The sequence below is a fragment of the Osmerus eperlanus genome, chromosome 21, assembly GCF_963692335.1.
Source record: "Osmerus eperlanus chromosome 21, fOsmEpe2.1, whole genome shotgun sequence".
In the NCBI taxonomy this organism is placed as follows: domain Eukaryota; kingdom Metazoa; phylum Chordata; class Actinopteri; order Osmeriformes; family Osmeridae; genus Osmerus; species Osmerus eperlanus.
Window position 1 is genome coordinate 2,802,305 of NC_085038.1, and position 12,966 is coordinate 2,815,270.

The following is a 12,966-nucleotide window of genomic DNA, read 5'->3' on the forward strand; positions in this document are numbered from 1 at the left end:
TGTGTGTGTGTGTGAGAGAGAGAGAGAGAGAGAGAGAGAGAGAGAGAGAGAGAGAGAGACAGAGCGAGAGAGAGAGAGAGAGAGAGAGAGAGAGAGGTGGTGGTGGAAGCAGTCGGTTAAATCATGTTGGTAGCATTTAGAGGTAAGAGGAAGTATAGATACTAGTGCTAATTGAACACCAGCTGAACATCTCACTTCCTCTCACTCTCTCTCACTTTCTCTGATTTCTGTCCTCTCACTCTAAAAATAGATCAATTAAACTAGATAATCTAACAGCCCATATGACTATATGTATATACAGTATATACATTTATATAGGTAGCTTAAAGGTAGAGCATTTGACTGCAGATCAAAATGTTACAGGTTCAAATTCTCCCGTATATGTCACTTTGGATAAAAGCGAGTGAAGTTATCGGCTTCAGTTTTGCGAGCTCACACAGTCCTGAACCCAGGGTTTGAATCCCAGTGCCAGTAGGAGCGACCACATTGCTGGGAGAACTATCGCCATGTCTCTCGCTTCGTTTTAGTTCTGTTTTCAAACGGAGAGAATTTAATGTTGTTTTCTCCTCCCCTGGATCCTTTCTGGACATCTCCGCCATCCCATAATAACCCAGTTGTTTCTTCTGAGCAGAGATGAAAGAGGGAACACACCCATACACATACTGTACACACACACACACACACACATGCCCACCCCTACGCACATGTACACACACACCCCTACACATTTATGCACACACGTACACACATGCACACCTTTACACACACATACACACACCATGAAATACCCACTTGTACACGCTCATACACACACACACACACACACCCCCACACACACACTGAAGTGGGATGCGTTTGGCTGGCCAGCCCGTCTCCCTATCTAGGGACGCCTTCAAAGCGCAGTGACATAAATTTATGATAACGCCGCCTTTTCTTTGCCAAAACTCAACTGTTGTTGTTGTTCCTGCTGCCTCCAGCCTCTTGGTTGGGTAGTTCGGAGTCTCTCCAGCAAGCTCAGCCATGGCCTTGATCATGGTTCATGGAAAATGCCTATTCGACCAGCTGGTGCCCTCTATTCCCCTTACAAACACGTGTCTCTACTCTTTATAGAATAACTCTGGTCCCACCCTCCCCCCTTCTACCCCTTCCACATTTCTATTTGTCTGTGCCACGTGTGTGTGGTGTTTGTCTGTGTGTCTGTGTGTGTGTGTGTGTTTGGCTTTCATGTCCACATCCAGTCAAGTCACTTCATCCAGTCTGGCCCAGGCCCACCCTCTGGGGCTTGGGCTATTAGCTTGTCCTGCTTTTCATGACAATTCCACAGCAGATATCAGGCACCGATCACAGATCCGAACCATATTGCTATGGATTGATATTCTTTCAAAACAAACTAACAGACTGTCCCTATTTTTGTTTTCATCTCTCCGTCTCCCCCTCCCACTCGATCCCTCTCTCTTTGTCTCTCTCTCTCTCTCTTGCTCACTATATCCCTCCCTCCCTGCCTCTGCCTCTCTGTGCTGCCCTCCTCTCTCTCTCTCCCTCTTTCTCCTCTCTCTCTCTCCCTCCCCTCTCTCTGCTTCTCTCTCTCTCCCTCCCCTCTCTCTCCCTCCTCTCTCTCCCTCCTCTCTCTCCCTCCCCTCTCTCTCCCTCCTCTCTCTCTCCATCCCCCCTCTCTCTCCCTCTCTCTCTCTCCCTCCCCCTCTCTCTCCCTCTCTCTCTCTATCCCTCCCCCTCACTCTCCCTCTCTCTCTCTATCCCTCCCCTCTCCCTCCTATCTCCTATCTCTCTCTCCAGATGAAGACTGTGTCAACTGTACAGAGGAGTGTCGAGTCCTAGGCCACTCCGATCGCTGCTGGATGCCCCAGTTCCCGGCGGGGGGCAGCCAGGCGGAGGGGGTGGACTACCGCAACAACCTGTTCGTCCCCCCGGGCATGGAGCCGGTCCCGGAGACCGAGACCTACGAGACCACCAACCCCAACGGCAAGAAGACCTTCTGCACCTTCGGCAAGGAGCGACGGGACCACACCATCCTTGTGGCCAACGTCAAGCCCTACCTGAAGGCCAAGCGCGCCCTCAGCCCCCTCCTCCAGGAGGTTCCTTCCGCCTCCGGCAGCCCTGCCAAGACCGCCTCCTCCCCCTGCTCGGCCGTCAAGAGCCCCGCGGACGGCGCCGAGGGCAAGCCCCCCCAGGTGTCCTGTTCCGGCCACTACGGCCCCCCCGACGGACAGTACCTCTCCCCCAACAAACAGAGCAGGGAGTACCCACCCACCGACCCCGTGGCCAAGGTCCTGGCCGAGGCCCGGTCGCGGATCAGCCAGGAGGCCGGCATGGTGGTGGGCGGGGCCGCGGAGATGGACTGCGTTCTGGAGCATGCCGGGAACGGGGCAGAGATGGGCCGGGAGGGCATGGATGCGGATCAGGTGGTCAGGGACATCGACAAACTCCTCCAGGATTGTAGAGGAAGTGAGACGGCCACCCTCAGGAAGTGACACGTTGCGGGGAGGGGGAGAGATCGAGGGGGGGTGAGTGTGAGGGGGAGAGGGGGCGCGCTCTGCCTCTCAGACTGCCACCAAAATGGAAAAGAGAGATCAAAAAGAGAACTCTTTGAGGAGCCAATCTTGTTTGTTGATTGTGTCGTTGATGAACCTTGTACATGAAAGGAGTTTGTGTGGACGCTTAGATGCCGCTACTGTTGCGAATCATGACGACTAAAACCAGTAACGACTGCAGATGACAGAACAGAGATGATGAGTAAACAGGGACAGCTGAACAGTCTGTCGACTATTTGTTTTGACTCTCGTTTTGCGTTCTCGTGCCGTGGCAGAAGACGCCTGTCCCGGGTTCTCTAACAGCTTTTCTCCAAGTGGCCAGCAGCTCATCTGTGTGTGTCGTCTGTCCATCCATCCGCCCTTCAGACCCCCCACACGTTCGCTTGAGCGTTCCCAGGGAGGGGGGGGGGTTGTTTGTTTCGTGTGTGTGTGCGCGCCGCTGCTAGCGTTCAAGCAGCCGCTCGGTTGTGACAATCGGAGGTGCGAAGAGAACGGGCGACCGTTCCTGAGACTGGCGTCCGGGGGACGAGCGCAAAGACGACAAGAGACTTGGAACATCTTCTATCTTTTCTGACTTTGTAATATTGATGTTTGAAGTGCAGATGAGACTGTTAACATCCAGAGAGGATGGTCAGTCTGAGGAAATGAGGGGGGGGGGGGGCGTGGTCAGGGTGGGGGTGGGGGGCTGTGTGGGGGGGGGTTGATAGGGGGGGTTTGAGAAGTGTAATCATTGTTTCAACTGTCATTGTCACATGTGTAAGCTGTGTTTTTGAACCCTCTATTTAAACATTCATAGAACATTCCAGACTGGTGAAGCCGTGTACACGCAGGCACACTCATCACCACACACACACACAGTACTGGAAAACACACACCAGGTTCACACATTTACAACCACACACAAATACAGATTCACACACACACACAAGTAGAAGATTTGACAGGTGACTCCCGCAGACACACTCCCACACGGCAATTTGTGTAAGCGTCTCTTTCATGTGTATCATCAGCTTCGAGTCCCTCATGTATAGTAAAGCTCACTTGTCTGACCATGCCTGTGGCAATCACAATCCTGTATAAAAAGGGACATTTTTCTTCAACTGTGAAAATATATCTCTATATGATCATATAGATGAATATATGTATGAACTCATGTATAGTGTCCAGATATTAACAAGATATTTATACATTTTTTAAGAAAAGAAAAACAAATAAGAAACGGGAAAATGCTAGAAATTTTTAAAACATGTCCTGAAGTTCAGGGCCAGCCGATGGCAGGATATTTATTCATGGAACTGTAAAGGAAACTGCCACTGATTCAAAGAAAAACATCCAAAAGAGAACAACTAATAAAGAAAATGTCCCTTCACATTACCACACTATACACAATATCATTAAATGTGCAAATGTATACAATTTAATGTGTTTACATAAAAAATATTGACATATTTTTATTGATTTTACTGCAATTTCTGTGCATTTGAGCCAAATTGTTACGTGTACAAGAGCTATATTGTGTATTTTATTAAATTAATATATAGTTGTGTTGCAATATACATGGGCTTATATTGTATTTGGCAACTGTTGCCTTAGTAGCTGTCAAACTCTATGAGTTTCATTTACTTTATTTTTATTTCTGGGTTTTTTCTCTCTCTAATGTGTGTGATTGGAAGCTGGCTTCAACGCTTTTAAAATCATCTTTCTGCCCAGCAGACAGACTCGCGCACGTAAACTGATCAGAGCTTCATGCGCCAGCTTATCAACACAACAAACCGGCAACAGCAACAATAACAAAAACGACAAACCACACATAACTACAATTTGAATATTTTTTACCAAGCTGATTTTTTACAGGGCAGCTATTCTTTCGTTACCAATAACTGATACTGTCACAATTTTGAGTTTTGACTTTCCAAATGCGAAATCTGCCATTTTGGAGGCAGGTGCAGCTTCCCTTGTGAATTTAAAACTGCCTTACTATTAGCGAGGTGACAGAGGCGGTCCTATCCACCCCATGACTGGTCGGAGCTCTGATACATGAGAATGTGCATTTTTGTATAAAAGGAACACAAATAATGTTCCTGTTTTTGAGCAGTCTATGTATCCTCTCTGTCTGTGCTCATTCACTGTTAAATATGAATTATTAGGCTGTCGTCTCACTTAACAGTTAAACGTCACACCTGAAATCATAGCCTATTATCGGTGTCATCGTTTAGCGTCAAAGCTGTTCACCTTACGCGTTATGCTAATATTCACACTTTATACCAAACAAATGTGTTTCGCTTCAAGCGTTTATTTCTTTTTTGTTCTTTTCTAAAAACATGACAGCTACGTATAAGTGTGGACTCTTTATTGAGGTGCTTTTTTCTAATATTCAAAGACAATACAACGGGCAGCGATGAAGGTGACTGCAAGTCACTATAACGACCGTAAAGTCCCGAATATGTGCGCCCCCAATATGTGCTTCTCGTGGCTTCTCATTTCCAGAGGTGTGTTGTTCAGCTTCATTACAATAAACGTTGGCCTGTCAGCAACAGGAGAGTCGGGAAAGATGATGAGAGCGGTGTTCCACTCATGCTCCTAGTCTCTGTTGTGTTCTGAAAAAAGCGTAGGGGAGTCGGTTGAAGAACACACATACGCTACAGCGAACACGGCAGCGTATAAAGAAGCATGTCTCTATTTCCATCTTCATCCTGCTTCACTTGCACTTTCTGTCTTTATTTATATATCTGTGCATGTATTTATTTGACGATTCCTTTCCTCGGTTCTCTGTTCGGTTGCCTCAAAGGAGCGCACGAAAAAACAAGTGGTGTTTCTCCCGCCCTCATCTCCTCGGTGTGTGGTTTGTTTACCCCCGTTGTGAAGCAGCGAGAAAAGCTGTGTATAGGGAGGGGGATGAGTGGCTGGGAGGGTGCACGTTGGGGTAAAACAGGAGTGCTTTCTTGTTCATTTCTAAATTAGATTAGTTTTTTTTCTCCTCCCTTCTCGGTCCCGCGCGGACGCGTGACGCGTCTGACATTCACTGCACAAACGGAAATAAAATAACGAAAGCATGGCGCCAACACTGCGCCCTGTTGTGTTGTCAGCGCGCACACACACACACCACAAACACTCTCACCCAGTGTACACACACTGCCAAATTTCCACCCTTCCCCTTCACCACCACCCGTCAAGGCCTCTGCTCTTGTCTTATCATTAACTGAGCGGGACATCACTCTGAGCAGACACTGAGGAGGAGAGCTATAAACCTGGACCAGACACACCAGCAAGCCCACTCAGCCCATCATAGCTATTCTCACCTTGATCCTACTTTTTTTGCCATATTTCCTCACTCACCATTGGTGCTCATATTCTCATACTGTGTGTGTGTGTGTTTGTTTCTGCAGTAGGCCTAGCCATTTTCTAAGCTGAACCACCTTCATCACTTGGAAAACAATGCCCTCATGATTAAACTGTTTTGTAACGTTTGGTTTTAATCCACCACTCAGCAAACAGGCTACCTGGGGAGTGTGTGTGTGTGCGTGTCTGTGCTGTAGCTCTGCATAGAAATACTGTTTGACAACACACCTATTACTGATTAACAACAGCAGTCTGTAACGACTGAGTAGCTTGTTTCTGTTAACTAGTCAAGCTGGCTGACTGGTTGGCTGACTAGCTTGGTTTACCAGGCTGACTGGCTGGCTGATTGATAGCCTAACGGAACCCTCAGCATGAACTACTCGAGTGGAAGCTTCATAACCACACCTCTCCCTCTCTCTCTCCCTCTCTCTCTCCCTCTGTCTCCCCCCTCCCTCTCTTCTTTGCTCTCTTACTCTCTCCTTTGCTCTCTCTCTCTCTCTCCATCCCCCTCTCTGTCTGCAAGCTGTCAAATAGGACAGAAGTTGCTGAGGTCAACACATAGTTTTGGCTCGGCTGTAGAGTACGGCCTCTCATTGCTTTCTAATGACACTGGCCGCAGTAGAGGCATGGATCTGGACAGTGGTATAACTGGCAGGGCAGACTAGCTGATTTATCCAAGCGATATATAGAGGATGTGTTCAATCCTCGCCTCTTTGTCTCACACACACACATGCACTCACACATCAACAACTGAGCAATTGAAGCTGGGCCCTATTGTTTGTCATGGTCCTCCAACCCATACATGCACTTTCCTTTACGAGGGGGGAAATGCGACAACAGGGCACTGGACCACACACAGATATTTGTATGGATTATCTCAACCGCTATTGTCTACAGGCTGTGTTCAATGTGATCTATCTGGAATAAAAAGTTCAAAAATTATGAATAAAAAAAAAAGCTGTTACTAATAGCAGTGGCTTTGTGTTCTTTTCTGAGTTCGTATAGGAGTGTTTGCCCAGATAATATCACATTAGCACTGTTTGGGTGGGTTTTCCTATCTCAGAGGTGAATGTGCAGTCAGTAGAAACATTAAAGATGGCGTTACCTCATTGAGAATTCTGCTTGCCATGTTTCCTCAAGCTTTGTTTGCTGCCATAAAAAATAGGATGATTTCATTTTATGTTATTTTTATAAAGAAAATAGGTCTTCGGCGTGAACGCGCACACACAGAAACGCACACCCTTGAAAGTGTAGCCCTGGGCTAGGGATCCTTGATTCATCTCATTAGTTCACATTCCCACCACACAAAAGATTACAGCTCGTGTTTTTGCGCTGAGAGGCAAATGATACAGCGGGTGAAATCATGTGCGCTAATGTTTCACAGATAAGACCCAGCACTCCACCTCCAGCGAGATTTGCGCGGCCGGGCCAATTTCAGCACTCACAACAGAACCAAAGCCGTCTGCTGACAGAGATAGCTCACATTCATTTGTTTGGTCAAAAACGTAGCTGTGTGTGATTGGGTGTTCATTGCCATGGGGGTTAGACAGCATCTCGAGAGCCTGGTGAGACTGAAAGCAACACCAGTGAATGAGACTCCCCTCATGTTTCTCTCAGGAGGAGTGTAGGTCTTTGCCTCCAGAGTGCGAATTATACATTTACATTTAGTCATTTAGCAGACGCTCTTATCCAGAGCGACTTACAGTAAGTACAGGGACATTCCCCCGAGGCAAGTAGGGTGAAGTGCCTTGCCCAAGGACACAACGTCAGTTGGCATGACCGGGAATCGAACTGGCAACCTTCGGATTACTAGCCCGATTCCCTCACCGCTCAGCCACCTGACTATACAATGACAATCGGGGGGGTCAACTTCTTCTCCAGGGCGTAAAGTAATATTTACGATTACAGGTAAGAACGATATATAAATGTATCAACCCCCCGCCCCCCCCCGACATGTTGTTTGACCTCTTTTGGGGGGGTCCAAATCTTAAGTAGGTGGGTCAAACCCCCCCAAGCCCCCCCCGTATTTCGAACTCTGTTTGCCTCGTAACTGCAGACTCAGACGCTTTGAACCGTACTCTCCCAACGAGCTACAACACCGTGAGTCTGAGAGAGTAAAGAGTCCAAATGTGGCCCTCAAAGGAAACAGGAAGTCATCTTCATTAGCGGACAGGTGGGCATGGCAGACAGGAAACCAGACTTTGATCTTCACTCAGAAAACCTGTCGAGGACTTCCAAAACATAAAACTCAATCTCCTCCAGCACTCATCCACAATCCACACGCTCAACTAACTCATTCTAGTAAACGTATCTTTCCGTGCTGTTGTGATGAAGACACGAGGCAAGGCTCGCTCACTGGCACTGCAGAATAGCAGGCAATTAAAAAATAAAACATCTCATAGCGATAAATAATTCATGCCGGCGTGGTTTATTTTGTTGAAAAGATTGGATCAAATTCATTTACATCACGACTGTGAAGACAGTGCCCTATCACCGTCGTCCTGTTCATTTGCAGGGCATTGACATTCCTGCCCGCCCGTCTTGTTTGGATATACCAGCGGCCCTCAGGCAGATATTAATTAAAGGGGATTGAAAGGAGAAGAACCCATCTTTTAAATCAAGCACCATTTCGCACACTCCAGTGCTTGCACGTCGCTGCGGCGGCTTGCTCGGGCCGAGGTTTCTCTCTTAATTCGAGCCTCAGAGCTAATAAGGGCCAGAGCAGCTCCACCCTGCATGTCTTCATCAGCTCCACGCTTGTTGTCCTCTCTCTCTCCCTCTCTTTCTCTCTCTCTTTTTGCCTCTCTCTCTTTCTCTCCTCCAGACCACCCGACATCTTTCATAAGACTGTCTTAGACAGCCCGAGGAGAGCAGCCCTGTTGGATAGATGAAGCGAACCCTGTTAGTGGAGGGTGAGGGTTTGAAAATACTGCACCAAAAGGTTAGAGGTAATTTAAAGTGAAATTTGTGTGGATAATGAATATGAATGAGAATAGCATATGAAAGAGCATGAAGGCTGGCAGCGGAGATGTGGATTTGTACATATTTAGGTCCTTTTCCATCCCCAAACCAACTTGCTGTGCTTTCTGACTCAGTGCTCAGCAAACCATTTCACACAAAACGTCCGCAGATGTTCATTGTTCACGCTATTCTTCATCAACAGACATTTCAAATGTTCACTTACGTATAACCGGAAAAGAACCTTCATTGAAATGATTTCTGCCTAATTATTAGACAAACAAAACATAAATTGCACGCCCACTGAACACGCTATAGTTTCTAGGAATCAAAACTATAATCATCATAATCATGACTCTGTGGTGAGCCTCCCTTTGCATTAGCTTAGCAAGCTGGAAAACACTCAAACTCACAACACACACACACACACCATCTAATGTCTCAATCACGTATTCAATTAGTTTAATCTCAAGGCAATTGAGGCGAAGATTACTGAGTCAGATTAGACACCAGAATCATATCACTGCGTTTTAATCAGGGGACTTGAACGAGTCTATTGATGGGATTTAATCAGGAAGTGTTTGGTAGACAGAGCGGGCTGGGTAACAAACTAAACGAACCAGGGCCTCTCGACAGGTCAGGGGAGGACTCACCGTTTCACATTGTCAACAAGACCAAGGACTCTCTTTCAGCTTTCAACCAGGGACGAGCACAATGGAAGAGCTGTGCGGGGGAGAGAGAGGTAGAGAGAGAGTTATGGAGAGAGGAATAGAGAGAAAGAGAGAGTCATGGAGGGACAGAGAATGGGAAAGAGACAAAAAAGAGAGAGATAATTAGGGAGGCAGGAAGAAAAGGGGAGAGAGTTATGGAGGGAGGAAGAGAGAGGGAGAGAGAGAGACTGGTAGAGATACAAATAGAGAGAGAGAGGGAGAGAAAGAAAGCTTGAAGATAAAAGAAAGATGGAGAGACAGAGAGAGGGAGAGAGACAGAGAGCGGGAGAGAGACAGAGAGAGGGAGAGAGGGAGAGAGAGGGAGAGAGACAGAGAGAGACAGAGAGACAGAGAGAGGGAGAGAGACAGAGAGAGGGAGAGAGACACAGAGTGGGAGAGAGACAGAGAGAGGGAGAGAGACAGACAGAGAGAGGGAGAGAGACAGAGAGCGGGAGAGAGACAGAGAGAGGGAGAGAGACAGAGAGCGGGAGAGAGACAGAGACAGGGAGAGAGACAGAGAGCGGGAGAGAGACAGAGAGAGGGAGAGAAACAGAGAGAGGGAGAGAGAGAGAGAGAGGGAGAGAGACAGAGAGAGGGAGAGAGAGAGAGAGAGAGGGAGAGAGAGAGAGAGAGGGAGAGAGAGAGAGAGTGGGAGAGAGACAGAGAGCGGGAGAGAGGCAGGGAGACAAAGAATGAAAATGAAGGAGAGATGGAGAGAAGGAGAGAGAGATATAAAGAGGAGAGAGAGATATAAAGAGAAGGAGAGTGAGCTAGAGGGAGGCTGGTCAAATCAAAATGAAATAGAGGGGTTGGAGTCTGATGATGAGAGACGGGGAATATGAACTAGCTGGAGGATGGCAAGGTAATCAGTGGTGACTTTGACTTGATACCACAGAGGAAGAGCTGTACAGGAAGTAGAGGATGCTCTGTGGCGGCCTGATCAGGTGCTTGAGAAGCCACTTGTCATCAAACAGAAACAGCAAGAAGCAGGGAAAATGATACCCTGCTGCACACAAAACCAGGAAGCAGGCAACACTCACTCAGCTAAACGGCAGGGTGTTGCTATGTCCACATGGCTGTGAGTGACAGCTCTCTCTCAAACCATTCTGAAGGCAAATATTTCATCATCCGAGCAAGAAATATCATGCGGCAGAGGTTTCTCAGTGGTTTGAGCCCGTTTACAGCGCCGCTAAATAACAACCCAGATCTGACATCTTCTGGGACAGCCTTCTGAAGTGCAACAGTATTTCTTCAAATTTTGGTCTGTAGAAAGATTTCTAATATTGAGAAAGCACTTTCTCTGAAATAAAAGGGAAGCTGCTGTTTGACCTAACTCAAGTCTCTGTGATTGAATCATTTGTATCATCCTGCTTCGCTGAGTATGACACAACTTTTGGTGATGGCCGAGAACATGACTGTCCAGGATATTTCTCAGAAACGTTCTTCATCAGATGACAGTGACCTTTCCACCTGCCTAACTGCTCACAGTATCATTCAACCACGACCAGGAAACATTGCTTGCACGGGTCTGTTTGCATGTGTCTGTTTGCGTGTGTTATGTCAGTGTGTGTGTGTGTGCATGTGTAGTGTGTGTTTCTGTATGAGTGTGTGCATGTGGGCATGTCTGACTGTCTGTGTATGTGTGTGTCTGTGTGTATGTGTAATCGCATGTGTGTGCTTATGTGTGTGGTAGAGTCAATGACCAACACACCAGGGACCCATCATCCTAGTAATGAACAGAGACATGGGGTTGTCAGCTGTGTTTGATACGAGGTATCTTGTCTGGGTTAGACAGCCACCACACCAAAGCTTGTCTGGGGGAGACAGGAAGGAGACTGAGCTGATAAGGAAATGCCAGAGCTGTCAAAACCAGTGGCATGGTCGTCTGGGCACAAACAAAGATGGCCGACACCATGTGACCTGTGTGTTCTCTCAGGAATCTCTTCGCACACCAGGTGTCAACACCGCAGACAAGCAGCCTCAGCTCTGAAGGCTAACTTCATTATGCAACAGCTTCATTTGTTCTCTGACGGTGAGATTTATCATGGAGGTGGAGCTGTTACTGTGTGTGGTGTGGTGTAACAAGCGTTTGCATGTGTGTGTGTGTGTGTGTGCACGTGAGTACGTCTGCGTGTGGGTGTGTGTGCACATGCGTGCATGTGTGTGCATGATATCTGTGGTCAAACAGCCACATTTACATTTTACATTTAGTCATTTTAGCAGACGCTCTTATCCAGAGCGACTTACAGTAAGTACAGGGACATTCCCCCGAGGCAAGTAGGGTGAAGTGACTTGCCCAAGGACACAATGTCATTTTGGCACGGCGGGGAATCGAACTGGCAACCTTCAGATTACTAGCCCGACTCCCTCACCGCTCAGCCATCTGACTCCCTACCACATACAGCACACACAATGCAAGTCTTATAGAGGAAGTTACCCTCCACTTAACATTGACAGCCTGACATTGTGATCTCTTAAGAGTTCTGTTAACGACGGCATGGCTAATTGATATTCCAGAACAATCGATATGGCTTCTCTGCCAGAAGAGGCAGCTCTGGCAGCTGTGGTATTTAGACGTTTGTTTCGAAGGTCATTCTTCGGTTGCTATAATATTGACCTTTCTCTTCTTACTCACGCTGGCACATTGTCTGATTCACTTCCTGATGATATCTTCGTGTCGTCCAAGGACAGCCTTCCATTTACCTCACCTCTGGTAAGGTCTCTGATATGATCCCGACTGCAAAAACCCAGCCTTTCATCTATAAGGGGTCGTTACTTGATGTTGGTTCAAGACACCTCAAGCTAAATTCATCCTAAAGTATTCTGCCTGGCTTGTGTGCAAACATTTAAAAAGCAACCCCATAACTAAATAAGCATGAGGTGAGGGAATGTCTCCCCCACACCCTCCCTCCCACCCCTCCTCCTCCCTCCTCCTCTCCCCACACCATTCATCCCACCCCTCCTCCTCCCTCCTCCTCTCCCCACACCAAAAAAGACAAAGTAAAAAAAGTGTGATAGAGACAGCATAGAACGGGTTCAAAAGTGCAGGTGGCATTACGTGGTTCGGTTCCCTGTGCCCCAGCGTTCCCCGCTAGCCTGCTACAGGATATTTATGGGTTGATTATGCAATGTCAGTCAGTCCTGCTCTTTGCCAAGGGTGCTAATCCTATCCCATGGAATTTATACGTCGACTTCCTATTAAGTTTCCTTGTTGCTTAGTGACCTTTTCATCCAGCGTTTTCGTTTCCAGACGTGAGGTGGAGCATGGGGGAGTCTGTCTGGAATACACCCTCCCTGCTAAGCTGCCTCACACCACTCAAGACTACAAAATGGGGAGGGTGTGTGTGTTTTAGTGTGTGTGTGTGTCTTAATTTGGCTCTATGAGTGTGTGTATGTGTGTGTCTTTTGTA

General features: G+C 47.4%; 1 protein-coding gene across 2 annotated transcripts in view; it reads left to right on the forward strand.

Moving 5' to 3' along the window:
• Positions 1-3,197, forward strand: part of pcdh17 (protocadherin 17) — a 56,433-nt gene extending 53,236 nt beyond the window's left edge. For both annotated transcript variants that reach the window (XM_062446623.1, XM_062446624.1), the window contains exon 5: positions 1,795-3,197. In XM_062446623.1, the coding sequence (XP_062302607.1) occupies positions 1,795-2,489 (695 nt within the window). In that variant the 3' untranslated portion in view covers positions 2,490-3,197. The remainder of the gene's footprint in view (positions 1-1,794) is intronic.
• Positions 3,198-12,966: the final 9,769 nt, after the last annotated feature.